This window comes from Anas acuta, chromosome 10, assembly GCF_963932015.1.
Source record: "Anas acuta chromosome 10, bAnaAcu1.1, whole genome shotgun sequence".
Classification (NCBI taxonomy): domain Eukaryota; kingdom Metazoa; phylum Chordata; class Aves; order Anseriformes; family Anatidae; genus Anas; species Anas acuta.
This window is the reverse complement of record NC_088988.1, coordinates 3,335,104-3,360,841: the sequence shown is the minus strand read 5'-3', so window position 1 is coordinate 3,360,841 and position 25,738 is coordinate 3,335,104. Positions and strand designations below refer to the sequence as shown.

Genomic DNA, 25,738 nt, shown 5'->3' with positions numbered 1-25,738 from the left:
TTGCGGCACGGGCATGATTTGACGTGACCACTGCTTCACCCTAGAAGAGTGAAGTAGTGCATGTGTGAACGCCTCTCTGCAGCCCTTTTCAAAATGTTTGTGCAGGAACAGCCATAAACCAGGCAGTATTGACCCAAAGATGCAATCCAAGTTGTTTGAGTCTAGGCCTTATCTACATCATATTATCAGGACCGAGAGCACAGATGCACCCCGGGAAGGGAGGGGACTAAGCGCAAGAGAAGGAAAGGCTTCGTCCCTTCTCTCCTGGCACGGGGAGGGGACTGCGGGCAGAGCTGGGTAATGATTTGTCAGTGCAAAGGCTGGGGTGTCTCTTTGCGGAGGAAAAACTTGGCCGTGATTGACAGCAGGGCTGTTTTTGCCGCTTCCCTTGCAGTTGACAAGTAATAATGAAGCTTTGTCAGTCCATCATGGACATGGATATGCCAGATTACGTCGACTCCTTGGACTCCTCTTATACCATGCTAGAATTTGAAAACCTTCGGGTGCTTCCGAACAACACTGGTGAGATTTCTGTTTGCTTCCTCTTGAATAACCTCTATTACCTTTGTTAAAAAGCTGTACAACTAGGAAAGACAGGTAGGAGGTGTGGGGCAAAGGGTGGAAGGAGTAGTATTTAAACAGCTGATCTGCCAACCTCTGTTGCATCTGCAGTTAGATTTAGGTTGAAATGGGTCCCCTTCACTTCCTGGTGCTTTTTAGGTTATTCCTTTCCTTGGTGTGCTGAGCATCATGTCCTGAAGAGCCAACAAGGTATTACAAATGTTGGCGGAGCTCTCGATGGCACACCGTGCATTTGTCTCCCTGTATGAGTTATGTGAGGAGTTATTATTAATATTTCTGTCTTAAAATTTATGCTTTTTTTCCCATATATGACTTCGGTTCATATGTAATCCTTGGAAAAAAACGCTTCCTGGATTGTTACTCACACAATGCACCATGTATCTAATGTAAGTTCTTCCTAGGTACATAGATAGAGAAGTGATATACAAGTGATCACTTGCCTTTTTATTATTATTATTATTATTATTCCTTGCTACCAAGATTGTTCATAAGCCCTTAGGCCATATAAAGAACTTGGCTAGGAGTCATGAAGTTTTATATAGAAAGACTTCCGCTTGTTCACAGAAATAAAGCGTGTTGTGTGATATTCGGGATTTGAATAGTCAAAGGTATTCTAACTTAAAGCAAACACTTTTATGGGACATTAACTGTTCACTGCCTGAAACATAAAGGACACTTTAGCCATATAACATAGAACCAATCATGTAACTGAATGAAATCCCAGTGTTAGCAATGCCTTTGAAGAGTTTTGGCAACATTTCATTTAATTTGTTAAGAAGCTTAGTGAAATTGAGATGGGATTTTCAGTTTCACATTTTCTGATTAGATGTCTCATCAAAACAAATTGGAGTTTCAGAAGGGCTATGGCCTATAACATAAAATGTTTAGACTTATTATTGTTGGACATGGACTATGTCAGGAGACAAGTAAAGTTAAAAGGCCTGAGGAAATTAAAATTTAAAGTTGACTTCAGGAAAAGCTCTCTCTGCCCTTAAATAAAGGATTTACTTATTATTTTTTTTCTCCAGATCCAGATAGACTGGATCTTATTTCTTATTTTTGAAGAAAGTTTTCCATCCACCACTCTACTCCAGAAATGTTATTTAACACAAATATTTCATTTTATCACTCACTGCTGAAAAACTAGATACTTTTTACTTTTTGGAGTGGTACAGATTTTCTCCAAATTCAATATAATTTTTCAAATTCAGTACCAAAACCTGTTTGGAGCTCTTTACGTATTTTTTTTTTCATTCAGTGGAACTGACAGGTTGAGTTTTTCTGAAGTTTATCTAGATCAGTCTTGGGTTATTTGTCTAACTGTTAATGTGTAACTGGTTCTCTCAGGAACTAGCTGTTTTGAAATTAGCTTGTTTGTCTTGGGTAAGTGTCCTACAGTTTGTAAAAATAACTTTAAAAAAGACCTCAAATGTCCATGCATTGAAATATATTTCTAACCAGCCAAGTCATCTCCTGTAGGTAACCTTAAATAGCAGTTCACAGAAACTCTGTAGTTTCAGAAATATTTTTAAATTGTTTGAAATCAATTTTAGTTATATTTTAAAAAAATATATTAGTTTTTTTTAAACCATATATTTTCTCTGAAAGATATCTTTCTTTGTGAGAGATTATTCTATATTTCCCTGTTTAAATCTAGTGGTAGTTTTGCTGTGTACGTAAAAATGAACAGGATGTATTTTAATAGTACCGAAACTGTTTCTTACATGCTAAGCAATGTTAAAGTGAACATATTTTCAAATAAGGCAATACTTCATTAAAAACAACTCTTTCCTTCTTTGGAACATTATTTCATCAAAATTTTGAGGTTGATTAATGATGTGGAACAATTCTGGTGCTATGTTTTCTGCTTCAGGAAGCTGCTATAGTTTTGAGATTTGCCTAGGTATATATTTTGTATTTTCCACCTCTAACGTACTCATAATTTGCCAAACATTTTGAGCCTAATTCAAAATGAAGAATAGAGTCTTTTGTGGGAGCAGAAGGGGAGTTTAAAAAGCTGTTTTATATAGAAAGAAGGCAAAAGGAAATGAATGAAAATCAATGCTAATCCTTTTTTTTTTTTTTTTTTTCTTTTATAAAATATGTGTTGTAACTGCAGAAATTTTCCCATTTTGTACAAAGTTGTTTCCTTTACCTTGGCTGGCATTACAAGCTGTATTCTCACTTGGTTTTTATGTGCTGTTAATACCCATTTCCTTGCGCTCTTGTCAGAGTTGTCATCTTGCTTAAAATATGAAGCAATATTAAAATATTGCACTAATTCTTTAGTCAAGTGTCAGCGAACACTTTCTCCCATGGTTGTGCACGTTTTCCTTTCTCAGCAGTCAAGCACCATGCTAATCCCTGAGAATTTGGCACAATGTTGGCAAAAAAAAACATTCCCAACTCCACTGCAACCTGGCCCAGCTCAAACTGTGAAAAAAAAAATTTCAAATGTATTTTACCCATTGGAGTGTGCAAATTATGTGCATCCAAGACATGAGCCAAGACTCGCTTGGATTTCTGTGTGCATATAAGCAAAATGTGGAAAGTACAGCAAGGTAATTCTCCTTCACAGTGTGCATTCAGAAGAGATAGGCATTTCCTTGAAGAGCTTAATAGCCAGTAACGTAACTGAAAGGAAAAGCAGCAAAGAGCTCTGAGGAGTCAGGTATCATGCAGAGCTCCAACTCTGAATTAAAGCCAGATATCATTCCCCAGCAGCATGAGACCATCACCACTGTTATTTCTTATCGTTCTGAACCTTGGCATCATCATTTCAACCCTGGTTTGGTAATGATCTACATACTGGGGCAGTATGTAACAAAAAAATTTATACATTCTGTTTGCGAGCTTGGTTGCCCCCAAAGGTGATGAAGCCACTGGGATACTCTCATCATGTCTAGAATGATAGGTAGAATCACAGAATGGGTTAGGTTGGAAAGGACCCTTAAGATCATCAAGTCTAACCATCCAGGCAGGCTGTGGTTCCTGCACTGCACATTGTTTATATGTAGCTCACAAAAGACATGTACTTGAAACCCCAAGTTTTAATGCCAGTAAACATCAGGGACAATCCAAGCAAGGAGTCTGGCCACAACCACAGGTCTTCATCTCAGCTCAGGATTCAAACCATGTTGAGATGAGCATCTGCTGGGGGAACATCATCAGTTGCGCCTCTCCAGCAGAAATTTCAGAGATACTGAGTTGGCATGGATTAGTTGTTGTTCTGTAATGCCACGGTGATGAACAGCTGTAACTGATACATGTCTCTGAGCATCTCTCTCCTGGGTGGCAAGGACAGTCATGAGCTTGTTTCAGTTGTGAGCCAGCTGTACTCTGACCAGATTCATCTGAACATCTCAGTGTGATGCTGAGCTCCAGGCAGCAACCCCTCTAGAGAGGCACAATGTGTTAAATAACATTGAGCAGGTTATTGGCTTGTGTCAGGCAGGGCTGAAATAAATGGTCTGCAGTTTTCAGACGATTTCACAGGCACACAACAGTGCCAGCAGGGGTCTTGGCTTTCCTCTGCCTTTCTTAGTAGTGATCAGTCCAGGAAAAAGCCAGACATTCCCCAAATACTGGGTAGGTTTGAAAGCCCCACCAAAAATCAACTGATGCATACAATCTTGTTTGTGCCTTTTCTTCAGAGCTAATTCTCATTTGGAACTCATCATTAGCTGGTGACAGGATTTTGTAATTAACATTAATCATCATAAATAACATGTGCATGCTGGCTTAAGGCTTTCCTTTATCTTTAAAAATTTTTATTCTTGTCCAATTCAGCTGAACAGCACATGTGGCTACCTAACACAGACTGAACTATTATTATGGGCCTGTTTGTTATTTCATGGGTAAAAGTGAGGGCAAAATTTGGTTTGATAACTTCCATGGGCCCTCACGTGCTCAGAGCCAATGGTCTTGCCTCCTGTAACACTTGGTTTAAAGCTAAAATATGAATTTCTTACTTGCATTAACAAAGAGTTCCTCTCATGTCTTACGTAAGGGGGAAAAAAACAAAACAATACAAAAAAACTCTTCTCTGGTGAGTAAACGCTTTCCAGCATCAGGGAACATTTTGCAATCTGGACCCAGCTGAAGAATGAAGAGTCCATTGGAGACCCAAATTGTGTGACCTTGGCTTGATTCTGAAGTCAGAAGAGAAAGCATGGGTGGAGCAAGAATACAATTGGCTTTCTTATCATCATTTTTGTTGTGCAATTTTTTAATGGAATCCAGCACATTCAGTGCATTTGTTTGTGTTCGTATGTTCCTTCAAAGAAATAGATGGAGCAACAGATGCAAACATGTTTAGCAGCACAGTTACTCTTGAAGGAGTATCCTAGTACAGTCTATTTAATAAAAAGTTATCAAAAACATATTATTGACATAAAAATTAAAATCAATAAAAAAAAAATCAATTTGAATTGCCAATAAGCATCTCTGACACAGACTATTTTTGCAAAGGACCCAAGTGCCACTTACCTACTGACAAAAGTCAGAGCTGGAGCATCTTACAAGGATTTTGGGAGCAGGTGAATCACAATTTCTGTCATTACAACCTAAGAATTATTTCGGTGCTGTCATTTTTTATTCTCATGATGCTCCCATCGCACTACAACCTACTTACTTACTCATCCCTATGTTAGAAGGTGAAATATAGATGAGAAGTGTCTTTCTGAGGGAGCAAAAGGAGACCTGACCTTCACATTTGTCAAGTTTTAGCTAAAAATGTCTTCATCTTAGCCATAGCTAACAAACTTTCCAGTTTTTAAAAAGCTAAAGCTTTATTGGCTTTTTTTTTTTTTTTTTTTTTTTTGGCTTTTGATTACAATTTTCATTGCATAGCAAATATTTTCCCTAGAAATTGTTTGATGTGTGTTCACATACAAAAATAACGTTCTCTCTGTGTGTATATAGAAGTGTTGTATGAGGATGACCCAAAGCTATTTTTATGCATTATGCAGTAGAAAACCTTCTTGAGACTACCCAGATCAGGTGCCAGTTCCTCCCATTTGAGCAATTTTCTCATTTTCTCATTGCTCAATACAACACCAGCTGAGCTGTTCCCATTTCTACCCAGCTCTCCTGTGAGACAGGACGTGTCTCATCCTTTGCCTAGGTCACTGTAGCACGAGATTGGCCCCTCCAGAGCGAAGAACATGCTCCCAGAGGGGCGATAAATTCATAAATCATCCTGCAGCGAATGCCCAGGTCAGGACAGACTCCACAAACATTCCTTCTCTCAGCAAGATGTAAACACTGTCATCTGCGCCTTCTCATGTGTCTCCTTTTTTTTTTTTTTTTTCTCCAAGCTGTGCCTCAAATTAGGAGGATTAAGAGAGCAGCAAGGCTGGTGGTTAAGGCCAAGGGAGAAGTTTAAAGGGGAGTTTTCAGCAGTGTATACACGTGGCCCAGGCAGAGCTATTCCTGCCCCAAATGAGTTGCTGCAAACAGGGGACATGACAGTGGGCATTCATGCGACCTAATTTTAGGTGCCTAATTTAGAAGGCGGATCTTCCTGCACCCCTCTGTAACCAGGGAAAAGCAATGGCACCCTTCAGAGGGTACATCAGAGAAGGAACCAAACTCAGGAGAACCCAAGTGCCCCTTGTAGGAGCTGCTGTCTCTCTTGAGGTGGTCTCAAGAGGAGGTCTCGAGGTGTTTTTCATCTCTGTCACTTGTGTGTATGAAGTCGTTCATCCTTTCTGTCTCTTCTCTGCTTTCTATTTATTTAAGTTAATGATTTTTTTTCACTATACTTTATGATACTCTGCACTTGTCAAGAAAAAAGTAGTAGTAATTGTTCAGTTCTTGTGAGTGAGCTGGGTTAGGTGCATTAAAGTCTCTCTGTTCACAGAGGTGAAGAAAAATACTAGTGTAAGAAGCAAAGCCAAGGGAGCTGTGCTCAGTTGAGGCTGAGAACAGCAGGGCTGTGATCTGGAGGCTTTACCAGCAACACAACACGTGCACATATGTGGGGAGGGCAGGCTCAGTGCATGATCTGCTTGAAAAAACCAACCTGCTATCACCTCCTTCTGGTCTCCACCACAGAGACGTCTAACGGGCCCTGTTCTCTGCCCGCAGAGACCATCCCAGCTGAATCAGCAAACACCAACGTGCTTGCCAATGGCATCGGCTCCCTCTGCTCCATCTGCGGGGACCGGGCAACCGGCAAACACTACGGGGCATCCAGCTGTGATGGTTGCAAAGGCTTCTTCAGGAGGAGCGTCCGCAAGAACCACGTCTATTCCTGCAGGTACCTGCCCCTTCTGTGATAAATAACTGCAATTTATTGACACCGTAAAGAAATTGGGGTGAAGATCAGGTTGTACAATGGGGCTCCTGTCTCAGAAGCTGAATCACCATGGCATGAATGCAAACAGTAATACTGCAGCTTAGCCTTTGGCCAGAAGACAGGGAGCTAAGCCCTATCTCATTGTGAATGCTGACACCTTTTGTGATTCTGTACAATCCATTTTGTGAGCTCACATTCACTGCTTTTCTCGTGCTATGAATCAGAGGAAACATAGTCCTGAGGTTTAACTGGTGTGTGTAAAACCCAGGTACAGCTTCCAGATGTGGAGTGACACCGCAACCTCGTCACAGCCCAGCAAGGGAAAGACGTCCTGGCAAAGGACCAAAACTTGGGAGATTTCTTCTCAAAATGGTCTTGATTTTCCTAGTGACGCTCAACATGAAAGCAAGAAATATCTTAGAACGTGTCACTCCCAGAGCCGCTACCTCCCCCACAGCTTCTCCATTTTTTATTTCAAACACATTAAACTATGTACACCGACATATCACTGATTAATTTACAATCATTCTGAGAATGTAGCAGGGACCAGAGATGATACACAGCCACTTTGGCACACAGGTATACATTTGAGTGACTTTTTTTTATATGGAGGACATGATAAATTATAATTTTTTAAATCTAAAATTTTATCTTGGTTGACCTTAGAAAAATGATGTTTATTTTAACAGAGGATAAGGGAAAAAAAATATCCACCCTCAACCTTTTCATCTCTAATTAAAACCTGGAAGTTTTCTTTCTGTTCCAGGGTTCTTCCTCCCAGGCATTCCAAATTTTTGCAATGCGAGTCACCCTCCTTGTTCCAAATGCTCCTGGGGTACTTATCATTCTTGGACACACCAGCCACAAGAGACACCCAGTCTGATATCAGTGTCCACCTGCACAGTGCCCATCCCAGGCTCTGTGGGATCCCAGCAGGAGGAGGCAACAGCTATTACCGATTTCTTTGAAATTTTGGCTCTTATTCTCCTGGGAGCAGAGTTGTTGTCCCTCCCCAGGAACTGATGAATCACTGCGATATTTGGCAGTTTCGGGAGGATATGCAGGGTCGAAGCCAAGCGAACGGTAAATGCTTGCCTGTCTGTAAATCCTTATTTGGTGAGCTGCACTCTATTTAGCCCAGCTCGGAGCTCTGTTGTTTATCGCAGACATGAATTCCTTGGAAAGTCTTCGGGCCTTTCTACCTTTGGCTTTTTACCAGCCCGGGGAAGTGCCTCGGCTTTTACAGCCTACCGATGGTCCCAGAGCAACCTGCATTGTCTCCTCTCTGCCTAGGAGATTCCTCTTTTATCCTTTCACCCACTGTCATGAGAGCTGCCCAATCTACATGGGCCACCCCTTGAACAGCAAGTAGGTTCCTAAATTTCCTGTTGAAATTAATAGGAATTGGGAAGCCGCTTGCTTCAAAATTAGGCTATAGACACAAAAGGGCTTGTGGGCCATAGTGCAGTTATTCTACACAAAGTAAGACTGTTAACAAGAGGGACCAACCAGCCTCAACAGGAAACACCCCAAAATCATCTGAAAGTAGGAGATGGCATCCCTGAACCACCAGGCTCCAGCACAACTTGAGTCACAGTCACGCTTTCACAGCCAAGATCCTCACAGTCCTCGCGGGGTGGGTGGTCTGAAATCGCTGCTCTCCCAGATGGAGGTGGGGTGGATGAGGAAGTGGGCCAAGCCAACTCTGATTCAATTCATTCCTTGCAAACCCTTTGGCTCTGCCCTGGGATCGAGCATTGTATAGCCCAGTGAGGACTGGGACAGTATTTGGGGCTGCTCGGGGAGAGCAGGGTTCCAGCCAGCCTGGTTGCTCCATCTTTTCTCATCTCTTCCCAGGTTCAGCCGACAGTGTGTGATAGACAAAGACAAGAGGAACCAGTGCAGGTACTGCAGGCTGAAGAAGTGCTTCAGAGCTGGGATGAAGAAGGAAGGTAGGTGCAAAGAGGCCATTCAAAACTGCCTGCTGCTGTTTCTGGCCCTACGTCCACTGCGGAGGATAGCAGCAGCAGCCCTGGCTCACAGTGGTGCTTGTGTGTCTCAGTGAGAGATATCTTCGTGTTGCAGCTGAAAACCACATTTCCCATCTCTTCAGATTGGAATTTCAGCTACGGCTCTGTGCCAATATTCACACATCCTGGGAGGCTTCGGGATATTTTAATTCTGGGAAAGGGATTGTCTTCTTCAGGGAATACTTCAGGGCACCTAAAAACAGATTCTGGCTCTGTAGGAGGCATTTCTCAACTAGATGAATCTAGAGATCTATCTCGGTGCAACCACTAGAATGAGGTTCAGCCCAAACATGATGCTTTGCAGCTCCAGAGCTGCTCCTCCATGGCACAGGGCACGCAGGCAGCACTCCTGGAGGCAGCTGACTCCTGTGTCCACCCAAGATGGGACCTGAGCCAGAGTCAACCCCTCCAGTAGCTCTGTCCTCATGGTGTCTATGGCATGACTACAGGGCCAAGCAGTGCAGTACAGATGGGACAGCCCAGTATTGTCTGGTGCCTTTTGGTGAAATTCACACTGGCTGTAGTAAGAGTTAGGTGGAGTGTTGTTGAACATCTGGGTATACCAGTGACCATCAGGAAATGTCTTTCCAATGCACTAAAGGAAACACTAGATGTTATAGTGCCTAATGCTTCAGTGAGGGGAAAAACCTTTCAGTTAACCTATTCCTTAGCTCTCTACAGCCAACTTTCCTGGAAAAGTTTAGGACATGTCATAGCACTTCTGATTTCTGGTCATATGGTGTTTGCACAGAGGGAGAGAATGGGTGATACTATTTTATTTACTCCAAGCTTCCTGGGCAGAGACTCACGTACTATGGCAGATGGGATATCCCCCCACCAACATGCAGGTAGTTGGGTGATGATTACAATTCACTCTTCACTTGGGCAGTTTTCCAGCCCATCAACAGTGTAAGAATTAGGGAGCTAGGAAGAAACTAGGCAGTAAAAATCCATACCACCTAGTTAACTAACCCTCGCCTAAGGGGTGAAATCATAATTCCACTGAAATCAGGGAGAAATTTGTCACTTATTTCTGGTAATTCATAAGATTTCATGAATGATGAAAAGAATCTCTTTCCAAACCTCTGAACATATGTTTTTCTGGAGAACAGGGTGTCTTACAGTTTGGCATAGGTCACGAATGTAGCAAAAATATCTGTTGGTTTAATTTAGGAGAAATGGAGTAAATTCAATATCAGGGAAAAAACGTAACCGTCATAGTAAAATTAACAAACCAAAGCTGATCTGGTCAGTTCCAGGTGGAGACAAAACCGATTGCCAGTGCGGTAAGCTTGGAAAAGCTGAAATCTGGTTATCAGCTCCTTTCTTTCAGCTGAAGCATGATTTTTATTGGTTTTATGGTAAAAGTTATAAAACCTTGGCTCGTTCCTTCATTATTGATTGCAGCTTGATGGAAGATGACTCATTTCAGGTTCCACATAGCCACATTCTTTGCAACGTTTTTATGAGTGCATGGTCAGGCTGTGTGCTCGCAAACTGCTCATGTGTTTGGTACAGAAGATTTTAAGGCACCTTGAGCAACTGCTTTGCAGAAATTAGCTTAGCTGACCGGAGCTGTATCCAAAACATGTGTGCAGAACTGTGAAAAAAAAATATTTCTTGCACAATTGTGTGCACAAAAAGAACACAGTTATTTGCTTTAGGGTGGTTCTAGATTAATATTAAACAGTATTGCAAAGCATTGGGGGAAAAAAGAGAAGCCACGTCTTAGGATAGAGCAGTATAAGGATGATACAAATGTTTGTACATAATCTTTTTTCAGTGCTATTCACTGATTTATGCCAGAGTTGTGACATCCACACTCAGGTTGTTATGTCAGGTTGTCCCAGCACTGGCACACAGCGCCTTGACACTTTTTCTCTGTCGCATCAATTTTCAACCAGCCCGTGTAATAGCAATCAGACTTTCCAGGGTGTGGTAACAACAGTGTTTATTCACTGTAGAGGGGAAGAAGCTGGAAATGATCATTTTCCTGGCCTATGCGTGACAATACACCTGGGGTGGGGCCACTGGGGTTGTGTCACCCTCACCCCTTCCTACCACCAGCACGCTGCTGACCCACTGCTCGATGGTTTTATGCGCAATTTTGGAAAACTTGTTGCTCCCCAGATGTTCTCATCCTGGAAAAACTAACTGATAAGATGGAGACCTGGATTCAGAGATTTTTATTTTTTATTTTCCCCCAGTTTTGTGTGTTGTAAGACATGATGTGACACATTTTGGATCTTTCTTTCTCTTTGTTCCCCTGCTGGAAACTTCTCTTCTGGATATGAGAAGGAGAGGGACTATATTAACCAGCCTGGCAGAATGGAAATTTCTGCCTAAAGAAAAAGCTGTGTGATGCAAAAACATGAACTAGCTTTAGACTGGCTGTCTGTAGGGGCAATCGTGTAGGTGCACGGCTAAGGGTATCACTGTGGGCTGGTACTGGGAGCACAGTATTTCCAGGCTGTATGTTCAGCATAAGTTTGGGGCAGCTGGGCAGAGTTCACTGAGAAAAGCATCAGTAGAGTTCTTTAGATTGTCTTGGTTGTATGCTCTGGATTTGATTCTGCTTTTGGAAAGGACCAGGAATGTCCCACATGAACCCTATGCCTCCAGAGAGAAATCTTGGAGAAGGAATGTCCAAAGCATCCAGCTACCGCTTGTACCAGAAGGGATCCAGGTCCCATCGGAGCCAGCAGGAACAAAAAGGGCCAAAATTTGAGACTTGTGGAAAATCCCGTCTCCAGATTTCCTAGAAATTAAGTCATTCAGAAACACTCCTATCGCAATTACATTTTTGATATCAATAATTCAGTTTAATAAATAACCAATCATTAAAATTGAAACAAATGAGGAGGCAAAGACTTATGACTATGACTACGGTTAAGAGTTTCTGCAGGAGATCCACTCCCTTCATCTCATTTTGTGATTAGGGCTGGGACAGTTCCACAGGATGGCCCATGTGTAACAATGGCATCGCTGTTTTTTTGTTTTGTTTTGTTTTGTTTTGTTTGTTTTCTTTTTTATTTTTTTTTTTTCTTTTCTGTCTGTTCTCTCTACTTTTCTCTCTTTGCACAGGAGAAAGTTCAATTTCTGTTGTTTTGAACAATGATACTGGACAGGTTTCTGGTCACTACAGTGTCAGTGAATGAGGAGTGCATCTGATATCTAACCACTCCTCAAAAAAAAATAAAAAAAATACAGTAAGAGACTATTTTTAACATCTTATTGAGATCATGTTTAACCTTGAATAAATTAGCAGGGTGTGAGTTTTCCAGTGATCCAGGCTACCAGCTCACATGGAGCTGGACACCTAATAACCTTGAAGCCTTTTGAAATGTCCAACACTGCACTGTCAGGATTCAGTTTGCTGGTGAAGAAAGGGAGGTTAATATTTAAGCTCTCAGCCCTTTAAAGTAATTTATGAATGTACATGAAATCCTTTAGATTTATGCAGAAGTCAAAAGAATTATTGTATCACTGCCACATCACAGTAGGAGGACTCGAGGCTATTATTCATTTATTCTTGTTAAATTGGATAGGTTTATAGGATGGTTTTATTAGTGTTTCACAGGGCCTCTATCTTGTTTCATCCCTTTTGTTTGCGAATCTCTTCTGCCAGCTTGCAGCAGTGTGGGACCACAGTTTATTGCAAAGGGAGATGGAAGAGTTGAAGGATCTTCCCCACTTTGCGATAGTCATAAATCAGCCCCCAGCACGTGAAAGGATTAAATGTGCATGTACCATTGGGTTTTACGTGCAAATAAAATGTATCACACCTACAAAATCAAAGATAGCCTAGGAAAAGAAAATATACTTGTGCATATAAATTAACTCAGCAGCAAGAAGGAGTAAATCTGTCAGTGGAGATGGAAGCACTGTGAGTGCCAGCACCACACTGGGGCACTGCACCTTCCTCCTCCTGCTCTCCATTTGTGCACACACACATCCACATCTCATTTAATACACTTCCAATCCCATCAACATTGAATGAGGATTTTTTTTTTAGTGGATTAATAATAGAAATGGTACCTCCCATGTAGGCAGGTGGCAAAGGAGGGTTTTAACCTCAGCAGTTACCATGGAAAGTTACTGGTTTGGTGCTGTTCCCATCAAATCAATGCCTCTGTTCGTATTTATTGGATTCGCCGGAGGTTCCTTGTCACATGCTCTGCACCGATGTGCCAAGGTAACAAGGACAAAATGTTTGGGAAACACGGGCTTGTTGCAATCCCACAAACACACCGCTGTTTGCTCAAGAGCTGCAGCGAGCTCCACAGCCCACCCGCTGTCATCCTTGATGCGCTCATGGCAAAAGGGCCTGGACTTGATCTGAATATTAAAATGTCAGATGGAGGAGATGTTTGTTTTCCCATTTGCTTCCCACAGCCGAGACATGTGTCAAATTCCCTGGAGAGAGTTGTGGGCATCGTCCTGCCTTCCCTCTAAATTCCCTGGGGGAAAAGTCTGGGCTGGGGACACGCTGTCTTTGGCCAGCGGTATCACAAAGACATTTTCCTGCTGACGTCCCCTTGCACTGGGCCGCATTGGCCCTTCCCATCCCTGGCACCCAGCTGCACGGCTCTGGGCTCCTTGCGGGGCCTCTGAGCTATTTTGGGTTGGGGCCCAGAGACACACACACCGCAGACATCACTGCCCCTCCGCTGGGAGCCTGACCGTGACCCTCAGATGTACTGGCTTTGGAAACCAGGGCACTGGGCAAAGGACGGGAAGAGAATAAAAAGATTAGGGAGCAAAGCTTCTTCTGGAAACAGTGGGAGACAGCACTGGGATTTTAGTCCTTCCTGCATGTTTGCTTAAAGTTACTCACTGAACAGCCACGATCACGTCTGAGCCTGAGCACCCTCAGCACCAGTGATGCCTCACCACGGGTGACCTACCCCTTCCTTTTTACAAGCACAATAAATATAGCAATATAATTACCCCACAGCAACAGATTAATTTTTGTGGCAGGTAAAATATTAACTCCCTCTTGTATCTAATTCCACAGCACCTTGGGTACTTTCAGTGATAACACCCAAATCACCTTGAGAAAGTCGGCCGGTGCCATCCACTTACACTTGAAGATTGGGCTTATCAGGGCATGAGGGAAGCACTCAAATACGTGCCATAAAAGCACCCAAGAGAAAAACAGGCTGCAGGCTCTTAAAGGAGTCTGCCGTCAGGGGACTGGTTTGGGGGACCCATGTAATGTGCGTTGCTTGATTAGAAAGGCAGAATTGGTAACTTTTCTTGGAATTACATAAAAGAGCCCATTTTCCCCGGAGAGCATCTGCTACTAAGCCAGCCATGAAAGGCTGGGCAGGGACTTTCCAAGGATGGCAGCGATGCCATATGTGCGGGCGGGATGGCTTCTGGTCAAGGCTGGATGCTTTCTGGTGGACAGAGAAAAGCAGTGAAGGATTAATCTGTGCTGAAGATTAATCATAGGTAACGTGTGTATTTCCTATAACCACCCTCAGACTTGGGGGGTGCCCTGCCCGAGTGCCTTCTTCCACCACCCCCATGCACAGGGTAACACATGCTGATATCTCAGGTCAGTCAGTGGAGTCTCCTACCTTAACCTACATTTTTTGTTTGTTTAAATCAATATTTCATTGCCTCCAGAAAGTGTCTGTAGACTGAAAAGGCTCCATTGCTACACAATTGTGCATCGCACCTCTTCCAAATCGATGTACCCATCATTCAGTCTTTCATGGAGGGGGTGAAAAACCCAAAAGTGGCTTTGGTTTTTGATCCCAGCAGCCCCGTGCCCAGCACGCTCTGTTCAGCTGCCAGAAGGCCCTGGCTGCCAGCAAGGCTGTGTCCCAAATCCTGGAAAACAAACACCGCGCTTCTGCCAATAATGGGAAATATTGATCTCGTCGCTGTTGCCTGTTTTCTGCCCTTTCACTTTGTTGGCCTCTCATCAGAGGCCAGTTGGGAAAAGAGATAAGAGCTTTGACCTGAGCTGGCAAAAGAAGCCCATAAAACCAGCCACCTTCCCACCCTGTGTGAGAAATTGTGCCCACGTCTCCTTTGGGAACTCAGAAATGAAGGGTTCTCGCTCTGCAGCAAGGCCCAGCATCGAGGCAAATTCTTGAAAAAAGAGTGCGCAAACGGGACAGATTTTGCTGAATCTGAAAACAAATAAACACAAAAAAAATCTTTGCTGGAAAAATCTGAAGCAATGTTGAGACAAATGCTGCGCTGGTTAGTTTCCGAGGAGTTAAAGCCCTGTAAGGAGTGCTGTGACAGCTCAGCCTGAGTCATTCCCCCAGAAAAAAAAAAAAAAAAAAAAAAAAAAAAAGCAGCCTGGAACTGCTGGAGGAAGAAGGAGGGCTGTGCTCTATTAGCACCACATGCTCAATCTTCCTGCTCCCTCTGCCCTGATGGCAGTTGCCTTTTGGAGCTGTACGTGGCTGAGATGGAGGAGCTGTCAGGAAAACACCAAGCCCAGGTCCTGGCTCCATTCTCCAGACCCTGGGGGCTTGTTTGCTGCTGGATGGAGGCAATAGGGCTCAGGAGAGAAACTAACACTGAAGCCACGGCTGCTTTAAGTCTAAACCCTGCATTTTCCCTTGCTGCTGCTTTACTCGGTGGCTGCAGCAGAGGCGAAGCAGTTGCATGGTGCAAAAAGAAGCTGCTGACGTGCAGTGCATCCCTGATATCCCCCATGTAGGGCTGAGGGCAAGACTCTGGATGTAGCTTGTGTTTCTGGGAAAGGGTGGTTTAAAGGGTAGAACAATCCTAAACCCCAAATCAGCCTATTTTCGAATTCAGCGTGGCACAGCCCTACCTTTCTGTTTGCAAAGCCCTGGGGCTGATCTTTGCTCTGCAGGGTCACTGTAAGGTATCCAAAACCTCGCTGCATCACTGTCAGTAAGGCACAGGCTCATTGGGGAGCTCAGGAACAAGGGATGGTGCTAAGGGGGGATCAGTGGACTGAAACTTCCTTTCTTTTAAGCTGCTTTAACGATGTGACTCCATGTGAGCAGCGGCAACGTCCCCTAAGGAACCCCACCTGTGAAGCCTCTGGGACAGGGGACACGGAGGCTGTGAGGTGGGATCAGAGAATGGCTTTTCCAATGCTGTGAGATGAGATCAGGCTTGGGAGCAGACGTCCCAAAGCCCCATGAACCCTGCGGTCAGTCGTGCGGTGTCTCCCAGCTAACAGCAGTGCTGTGTGCTCTCGTTTCAGCTGTGCAGAACGAGCGGGACAGGATCAGCATCCGCCGGAGCAGCTACGAGGACAACGGCTCGCTGTCCATCAACGTGCTCACCCAGGCCGAGGCCATGGCACAGCAGGTATGAAACGTGGGTGCAGCCCCTTAGATAAGCATATGGCCTTCAGCTACTCCTCCCTGGTTAGGGACTCGCTGAACCCACCAGGTTTTTCTCCTTTGGCTCTCTCAGAGCAAGAGGGAAGAAAATGCTTTAAAGATACCCAAAAGCAAGCAGTAAAAATCCTTAGTGCTTTCTCAGGACAGCATATCCTGCAAGAAGCCGGTGGAGCCTTTGGGGTGTGAGATGCAGAACTGAAATTCCAAGGGCTGAGGGGTGCTGCAGAGTCCACTGCCCTCTGCCCCCCACCTAAATTATTACCACCCCCCTTAAAACTCCCCATATCCTGTGCAGAAGTTTAACCCGCCTCACGTGCCCTGGTCTGAACACAACATTCCCATCATGGTCTGTTATACCTTTCATTTTTTTATTCTTTATTTTTTTTTCCAGGACAACAATTTTAGGGGAGAAAAACAAAGCTAATAAAACCGCTGGGCTTAAACTAACACCGATGGCTTTCTTATTTCACATTCCACAATGAATCTCACCCTGCGTGTCCTTTAAATTCCTATGCAAATAGCCTTTCTCCACTGAGCCATATGGTCCAGATGTTGCATATTACATGCAACAATGCGTCCGCTTCCTTTGCAAAAATTATTATATTTTAACCCTGTCCCCTCCTTGCAGCTCTTTAGAGAGCAAAATGGGCATTTTGTGTCCCAGACAGCCACCTGGGGAAAGGGGGAAAGCTGGATGCATTTCATGCATTTTGCTGGCTTGCAGTGAAGCTCAGCCCCATTTTTGCTGGCTGCTGTGGGAACGTGAAGCAAATTTTGTCCTGAGGCTGCCAGGGGGAAGGAGGCGGAGGAGGGCGGGTGTCTGCTGGGACCGAGCACCACCTCGTGGAGGCTTCGCCCTGGGCTGGGGAATAAGTGATTAGCCCCAGCTGCAAGCCTCTGGTCAACGGCCTGATGAGATTTTTGTCCAGGAATGCTCAGCACGTTACACGTGGATGGCTGCTGTTGAGGAAGGATGTGGTTAAGAGCATGGGAATGGATGCTCGGTTGGGAAAATCGCACTGATCGTGGTCCCAGCGCTAAGCGGGGTCGCTTCTCTTTCAGTACGCGTCGCTGAGCCCGGTGCACAGCGCGGACATTGCCATGAAGAAGGTTGCGACAATCAACGACGTGTGCGAGTCCATGAAACAGCAGCTCCTGGTGCTGGTGGAGTGGGCAAAATACATCCCGGCGTTTTGTGAGCTGCCGCTGGACGACCAGGTGACGTGCAAGTGCCTTGCCCCCGCACATCTACTGCCTCCCACACACATTCCCAGCCCTACCTTCCAACGGGGACATTAATATAGAGATCACCCTGCACAGAGCAATAAAATTGCAGGAGAATAATAATAATAATGGACAAGGGAGTGATTAACAATGAATCCAGTAGCCAAAATGCCCCAGAATATGGAGCTGATCACTCCAGGATGCACAAGGACCCAATCAAAAAGGTGTTCCCTGTATTGAAACCTGGTGGATGAATCTAAAAACCATTTATTTCATAATAACTCCAATAAACCAAAGCCTTCTTTGCCCTTTCATCTGAAAACTTTTTTTTGTTGTGAACATAGCACTTCTGAAAAGTGAAAATATCCTAGTAAATTATAGCACTTCTGGACAGTGAAGATTTCCTAATAATTTCTATCTCTTAATAGTACTTAATCTGTAGATCTGACAGATCTAAACAAACACTGAATTTGGCTGAATCTAACCAGCAACAGCTCACCATTCTGCTCTGCTTTGAAAACTTAATGCCATTTCTGTCTTCTGTGCCACCTCCAGGTCGCCTTGCTCAGAGCTCACGCAGGGGAACACCTGCTCCTGGGGGTAGCCAAGCGATCCATACCGTACACTGATTTTCTATTACTAGGTAAAGTAGTGAAAGCATTCCTGCTTTTATAATTTGTACACATGAAATTGTGGCTGAGAGAACCCCAATATTAAGTGGGATCTCAAACTATTTTGCCTTTTTTTTTTTTTTTTCTTTTTTTCTTTCTTTTTTTTAACTAATTGCCAGATCCAGGCAGTGAGCTATTTGGGTAGTGGTGCTGAAAAATTTAGCACACAGGCCTATTAAAAATGATAGTGTGAATAAATGATAGTGTGAATAAGTAGCCTTTTCATGTAACTCTCTGCCACCAAAAATACAGATGGGATTATTCTTGGGAAAAGGAGAATACTGCCCTTGACAGCAACGTGTTAGCGCAAGAGTGGGAGGGAGAATATTGTTTAAAAAAAATGCACCAAAAATAAAGATACAACACCACTTCCAAACAGATGCTAGGTATAACAGAGGGTAAATCAGAGCAGAAGATGGAGCAGGCTTTGTGTATGGTGTGACTGCACCAACATGTGCAAAATAGATAATTAAGGACCAAAGAATCACATCCATGGCTTGCTTCTCCATCAATCTAAGCATGAAGCTGCATACTGGAAATCTGCTGTGCGTGGGCAGTGGGAATACCTGGCAATAGGGGTCTGAGTGGCTTCTGGGTGAGGCTGTGTCTGCAAAGCCGGAGCAAGTGTCCAAATCTGGATTTCTCATCTCCCCAGGGAATGACTTCATCATCCCCATGCACTGCCCGGAGCTGGAAATTGCTCGTGTGGCCACCAGGATCTTGGACGAGCTGGTGAAGCCCTTGCGGGACATCCAGATTGATGACAATGAGTACGCTTGCCTTAAAGCCATAATCTTCTTTGACCCAGGTGAGCTTCATCCTGCTTGCTGGGGCAAGCTTGGGGCTTGAGAAAGGGTTGGTGTGTTACAGAAGGCTACGGGAAATGGGGCAACAGGTGGGGAAATGCAGCTCTTCCTCCTGTTTTTGCAATTCTAAATGTAATGTCTAACTTCAGAGTCACATCAAGGTTAGTGAGCTGTTCAGCAGAGTAAAGAAAAATCTCTGGACTGCTTTCTTGCCTCACGGGTGAAGCAGGAGCTCTACAGAGCTTCACCCCTTGGGTATGAGTGTGATGGGTGCCACAGACACAGTGCAGGGAGTTACTGTTGCACCCGTCAGTGTGGAGCATATCTGGGCAGGGAAACATCTTTCAGGACGTCTCTGGAAAACACTGATATTGATTCTGAGCTACTTTCCTTTCACCCTCAGTGTCCTGAAAAGCACACTTGCAAAGAAAGTGATATTAGGAGGCAGCAGAAGTAGTGGGGAAAGCAGCCAGAGATGCAGGCTGTGAAGCCCAGCGAGGCTGAGGACACTCTAACCAGGAAAACCCCTTGGCAGCAGCTCTCTGTATTTCACTCTGTCTCTGCTGTGATGAGCAATATTTAGCAGTGCAGCGAGGACATGTTGGAAATGGCCTCTTCCCGAACGCTTTGCTATTTAGGAAGTAGTAACACCAGCCAGACCGATGTGCAAGTCTCAGCAGACCTTAGAGGAGTTTTTCTGCTGCTGCAGGGTGGCTTCAGGAAAGCCCATCAGTCTGAAATGAAAGAGATGCCTACTGAGGATATATGTGCTTATACTGAATTATGCATAAGCTAAGTGAATCAATTGAGCAGCAGCTTGAAGCATCCATGAGTTCAGAAAGGAGTTTTAAAAACCACAGGCAGCTGGACTGTTCGGGGTATTGAGTACCCAGAAATATCAAGGATGTTTGTTAATGGAGCTTGCTGGCAGCCAGTCCTGGCTGAGGGCAGGGCTGAGCAGCTCAGGATGAAGAGGAGAGCAGGGAAACACACAGAGGAAAACAAAAGTTTGCTTTGAACCTCTGCTGTATTCTTGTTCTTCAAACATGGGGGTTTTCATTCCAGCTCAGGTACCTTGGTACTGCATTTGAACAACTTTATTGTGTATTGCCTTGTAGCTTGGAGAAGAGATGGGAAACAATACCAAGTTGAGAACAACGCCCTTTTGTCGTTGGCATCTATTAGCATGGAAAATTAGCATATCATCTCCTATAAATCATTTTTTTGCTGTGTTCTCTGATTTAAAATCGAGATACAGGAGTTTTACAAACATCATGAACTTTGGCTTGCCAAAGAGCCTGCCGCAAACCTGTGTAAGGATGGTGTAATCAAAAGCAGTCTGACAAATTACCTTCTCAGCTGATTGGTATCTCAATGAAGCTTTAGATCATTGCAACAATGAGCTGTGATTTCATCTGAAAGGAAAAAGTGCAAAGTTCCACAGAAGTGAAATTCATTCATGCTAACAAGTAGGCTTGTCCATGGAGTTACACATTGACATACAATAACGTGCTAACTACTCTATTTAATCTCTTGGTATGATGATCCCTAAAATGTATTGCTTGGCAGTTCCTTGTAGACTGAAGGAAATGGCCCAGCGAGCCAGAAATCTCAATTTTAGATAGCAGGAAAAGCAGGAGTGGAGAGCTGTAAATCCTGACACTTCAGCCTGCCCTTGAAAATTTACTTGATTAAGCAAAACTGGACCAGTAGTGCATGGAAAATGGATCGACCGCAGGTCAAAGACAGGAAATCCAGACAAGAATCTGATGCTAGAGCTCATGTGTTTACAACAGATAAACTCTAAACCTGTGTGGATTTAGCGGCAGTAGTTGGGACTCAAAACTTTCAGGCGAAAATCCCAGGCTGTGTACTTAGAAGGACAAATACAGTTCAGCTTTTAAATCCTTCCTCTTCGCTTATGGCTGTAGCCAGATACATCCATCTGAATCAAGCTCTTACTATTTCCCCTCAAATATCTTACTCCATCTAAGATATGAAGTAGTGACAACCTAATGTAAATCTATCAGATAAACTTGTACACTCAGAGAGAGCCAGTGGAGTCACTTGGGTCTCAGCCTTTTTCCTCCACAGAGCCTGACTGCCAGAGCAACACTTTTTGGCTGCAAAGGCCATCAATTAATTTATTTTTTCCTCCCCTCCCCAGACTGCAAAGGCCTGAGTGAGCCCGGGAAGGTGAAGAACATGCGATTCCAGGTCCAAGTCAACCTGGAGGACTACATCAACGACCGCCAGTACGACTCCCGGGGCCGGTTCAGTGACATCCTCCTCCTGCTGCCCCCGCTGCAGAGCATCACCTGGCAGATGATAGAGCAGGTCCAGTTTGTGAAGCTCTTTGGTGTGGCGAGGATTGACAGCTTGCTGCAGGAGATGCTGCTGGGAGGTACGAACCCTGCTGAGGAAGGATGGCAGAGCTGTTCTATTTCAAAGCCATTATGGGGCTTCTTGCCAGGGTTTTTGTCCTCTGGCAGATGTATGGTAGGGAGAACCTGGTCCTGGAAGGAGGGGAAGTGAAGGCTCAGTTTGAATTTTAGCTCAAACATGGCGTCTTCTCACTCGAGTCCAATCCCTGAGCTGTTCTTTTCCAGTCTATCTCTGAAAATCTGATCTTTGGACAATTTAGAAGCAGGTACATCCTGTGTGCTTCACGCCACTGGGAGCTTGACTTTATGTCAACCTACGAAACTGATGCAGTTTGCAGGGAGATAACACATCTTTGGTAGCACTATGCCAAAGTCATAACTTTATGGGAAACCCTGATATGAGCGGTAATTGCAAAGCACACACAGAGATGAACAGCACGGTTGGTTATTAGCTGGAACCCCAGCCATCTGGGAGGGCTGTCTCTGGACAGTGAAAGGGCTGAGAGCAGGAAGGAAGCAAAAAGGAGCCAAGATATTAACCCCCACCCACAGAGGTCTCCCACGTTCCCTGAAAAAGGAGGCTTGTGCCAGAACATCTGGCTTCTCGGTGACTATGCAAAGAACAACGTCCTTATCCAATTCCTCTGCAGGATCCACCATCGACCTCCAATACCAGTCCGGACCTCCCAACCTCAACATGGAACAGCTGCCAGGACACGTCCTCCCAAGCAACATGAGCTCTGTGATTCACACCGTCCCAGACCGTATGTGTCCATTTTTGTGCTACTAGTGTCAGATTATTGAAGGGACTGGATAGGAGAATTGGTTAAGAAAATCAAGTTTAAGTTTATTTATTTATTTATTTTTATTTTTTATTTATATATTTAAGCATTACACTTAGATCTGAGTTCACATCTCCCCCCTCGCTGACTTCCTTTAGCATGAAGTCTGGAAACACGCTCCACAGAGAAGCTGAGATTTTCAGTTAATAGCATGAGCCAAAGGGATTTTGAGATGTTACTAAACATCACAAGAATAAATAAATAAATAAATAAATAAATAAATAAATAAAATCAAGAGTGGTGACGGTGAGTGTCTATTAATGTAGACAGCACTGGGGAATACCACAATGGTGCACAGACAGTTAGTGGCAAAAGTTTCCTTAAGTAAAGCATCCTGGTTGCTGTCAGCCAGAACACCATACAATCTGAACAACTGACCATCTTCACTCCAGACATTGCTGCAGGCAATTGCTATTTGTTAAGGCATTTATCCACTGTAGTAGCAAACAGATTATGCTATTTAAAAAAAAAAAAAAAAAGAAAAAAAGCAGAGCATGATTTGCAATTTCACAATTACTGCCGCCTCGTAATCACAATGCCTTACACAGCTTCCTCTTGCAAGTTTTGCTCATACACCTGTAACAGTGTGTTTTCCTGTTTCTTGGCCATATTAATGTAGGTATCCTGTTTTAGGTTTCTGTCTCTTTTAAAGCCACCTTGCAGCAAGGGAAATTAAGAGAGATGCTGATGTAGACACTGAGTTCTGTAAATGAAGTCTAGTTGCCAGCAGGTTGAGCTTTCTTCTGATTAAGAGAGTAAGGAATAAAAAGCAACTGGGCACAAGCGTTTCCCAAGGGCAAAATACTGGGAAGAGCTGGTGTGTGCCTATCAGCCCCTCCTAGGCCTCATTACAACCCAGGAAGGAAGAACATGCCTGAACTGGGGCTGGATTCCCCCCACCACCACTCCAAAGCTCCTGCTCCTTGGTTCGTAGGATGGTTTGCCGATTTTATTTGGGCACTGCCCTATTGACCATCAGCAAAGACCATTCTAATTCTGTTTCTTTTCTCTCCCACAGCATCTCCTGAACCATCCCTTCCATCTCCTTCTACAAGCACAGGCAGTGAAGACTATAAACTAGGCCCTAGCGCAGGCCCCAGTGCTGTAGCGCAGCTCTTGCCTCAGACAGTTATACCCAAGCAGGAGATTTTATAGGGAGAGTGGAAGGAGAAGCTGGGAGCAATGTGGAAACCGTGCTGAAAGTGAATCGGGCCCTTTCTTTTTGCAGAGGCAAAGCACGGCAATCCCCTGCCTGTCACCGGACCTGTCGGTCACACTCTTTCCTGTCCGTGAGTAAAGCACCAGACACCAGACTGCAGCAGGAGCCTCGCCATGGATCATCCCGCCGCTGTCACCCTCATTTGTCACCCTCAGTTCACAAGGGATTGCGGTTAATGCTCTTTTCAGTAGGACCAATACTGTAAGCTCTTCGGAGCAGGGCTTTTGACTGCACATATTGTCATCTAACTCAGTGTGATCACCACCCTTTTGAAGCCTTTTGCACCTTTTTGAAGCCTTTTGCTATTTTATGGAAACAAACGCCTTACACAGCTCCTGTTAATTGTTAATGAATACATTCTGTCTTGAATTGGCGGTATAGAAAGGTCTATCCCCATTAAAAATTAATTACATTCTCATTTCTCTTGCTGCAAGTTAAGCTTTAGGATGACTACCTTCATTATCCTTACAGGCTTTCTTATGCCACACAGCTGTAATACTTCTTCCTTGTAGACCAGCCAACTTTAATGCTGGTTGTTATTCTGTTGTATTCCATGATTTCCAATGTGTACGGAGTCCATTTGTTGCATCCAACACTGCTGCAAGATGGCAGCAAGACCTCTGCATTGGTCTATGGCTGCCTGGTCTGGAAAAACCCACAACTGGCAGCAAGCTCAAGAAGCTGTTGACTTACCAAATCATTTCTTTGCCTTTCCTGCAAACTTTTACCTCAATCATATTTGGAAGAAGCAACAGTCCTGGCAAAAATGCAAAAAAGAAAAAGCTTTTCCTGCTACATAGGTGTGATTTTGCTGCAGTTTTTCTAAATCTTTGTAATGTCTGTAACCTAAACGTTATAGCTCTGAATTTGTCAGTTAAGGAGGAGGCAGGTCTTTTGTGATCCATGTATTTAAAAATGTTTGTATTTAAAATATATGGTCTTTCTGAATTTAGTGTACATCTCAGTCAGCAGTGACCAGTTATTAACTATGCTACAGCTACTGAAAATAATCTCAATAGATGCCTATAAAATCTCTAAAGTTCCTAAGGCACTCTCACTATGGTACAGCATTTATTCACATGAATTAACCATCATTAGGAAGCCAACTGCTGGATTTCTACAAAGCTTACGCTCATTTCTGCAAAAGTCCAATGACCTCCATTGGGCAGCTCTCAAGGCATTAAGGATGTCTCACACTGAATCTAGGACACAACGGAGAATTCTTTGTTCTGTCACGTTGCATGTATCTGCCACCCCACAAGCACCATCCCTGCTCATCACAAAGATGAAATGGTGGTGCCCAGCCATGGCTTATTTCACTGACGCTTGTAAAGCACTTTGAGATCCTCAGATAGAGGACACTATGACAATGCAATCTGGCTGAGTGAAAGAGGAGCTGGGAAGAGCATCCAAACCCCCATGAAAAGGGGAACACTTTGTACTCAGGTCATTTCAGTGGCTGGGGAAGATATTTTAAAGTTGCTATTCTACAGTGTAAGAGTTGAAAACCATTGAGGACTGGGTTGAATTTCACCTTACATCACAATGTTTTATTTTTCTACTCTCTGTGATGAATTTGATCTGATATAAACGCTGATAACTTTGATTTGAAACAGCTATACCAGGAAAACAAGTCCCACTGCAAGCATTCCTGCTGCATCTGTACTTGTGTAACATTGCTTCCAGTTCCTCCATCATGTAGATTACTTTTCTAGAAATTAAATGTACATTTATACTCATTAATGGTAAGAAAATAAATCTAGTGGAAATAAATTCCATATGGTCCACAGTTCTCAGAAAGAAAGCTTGATTTTTTTTTTTTTAATTCAAAACAAAGTTTTCAAGTTTCTGTGTTGATTTCTCCATCGCAAATATCCTAGGGATTTTCACCTGTTTCATAAAAAAAGAGAATACATGGTTGCAAAGCCCTGATTTCACTTGATATTTTATAACTAACTCACAACAGGCCTACATTTAGGGCCAGAATTGATTCATAGCAAAAATCTCTTCCTGGCTTTCCTATGTCAAATCCCACTCTAAATTAAATCAATGTTCTTGGAAGTCAGTACTTCATTAGTTTCTGCTTTATTGGACTAATAATTTTTGGTAATGAAAAGTTCAAAACCATAATTTAAAAATATTTTAGTAGTGGGGTAAGATGCCAATTGTTTGTCAGAAAACATGCCCCATGCATCTCAGGTAATGAAGTCTAACCTATTGCTCTGTAAGTGATGCATTTCCTTGCCAGCTGTAACATTTGGCTCTGTTTGTCTCTCAAACTCTAGAACTAGGGGAATAAGTCAGCATTTGGGTAGAGAAACTAGGGAGCC

The 25,738-nt window shown here is 43.7% G+C and overlaps 1 protein-coding gene across 4 annotated transcripts; it reads left to right on the top strand.

Annotated features, from left to right (window-relative positions):
- Nucleotides 1–237: 237 nt before the first annotated feature.
- On the top strand, nt 238–25,212 carry LOC137861732 (hepatocyte nuclear factor 4-beta-like). 4 transcript variants are annotated; one of them, XM_068693139.1, is made up of 11 exons: nt 238–297; nt 395–522; nt 6,640–6,844; nt 8,741–8,835; nt 16,121–16,227; nt 17,325–17,480; nt 18,042–18,129; nt 18,813–18,965; nt 21,131–21,367; nt 21,998–22,111; nt 23,208–25,212. In XM_068693139.1, exons 2-11 carry the CDS (start codon nt 408–410, stop codon nt 23,342–23,344), a joined length of 1,407 nt encoding a protein of 468 aa, XP_068549240.1. In that variant the 5' UTR covers nt 238–297; nt 395–407; the 3' UTR covers nt 23,345–25,212. The 4 variants fall into 4 exon arrangements, with proteins under 4 accessions (XP_068549240.1, XP_068549241.1, XP_068549238.1 ...); XM_068693140.1 differs by having other exon boundaries at nt 267–297; nt 6,673–6,844; XM_068693137.1 differs by lacking the exon at nt 238–297 and having other exon boundaries at nt 307–522.
- Nucleotides 25,213–25,738: the final 526 nt, after the last annotated feature.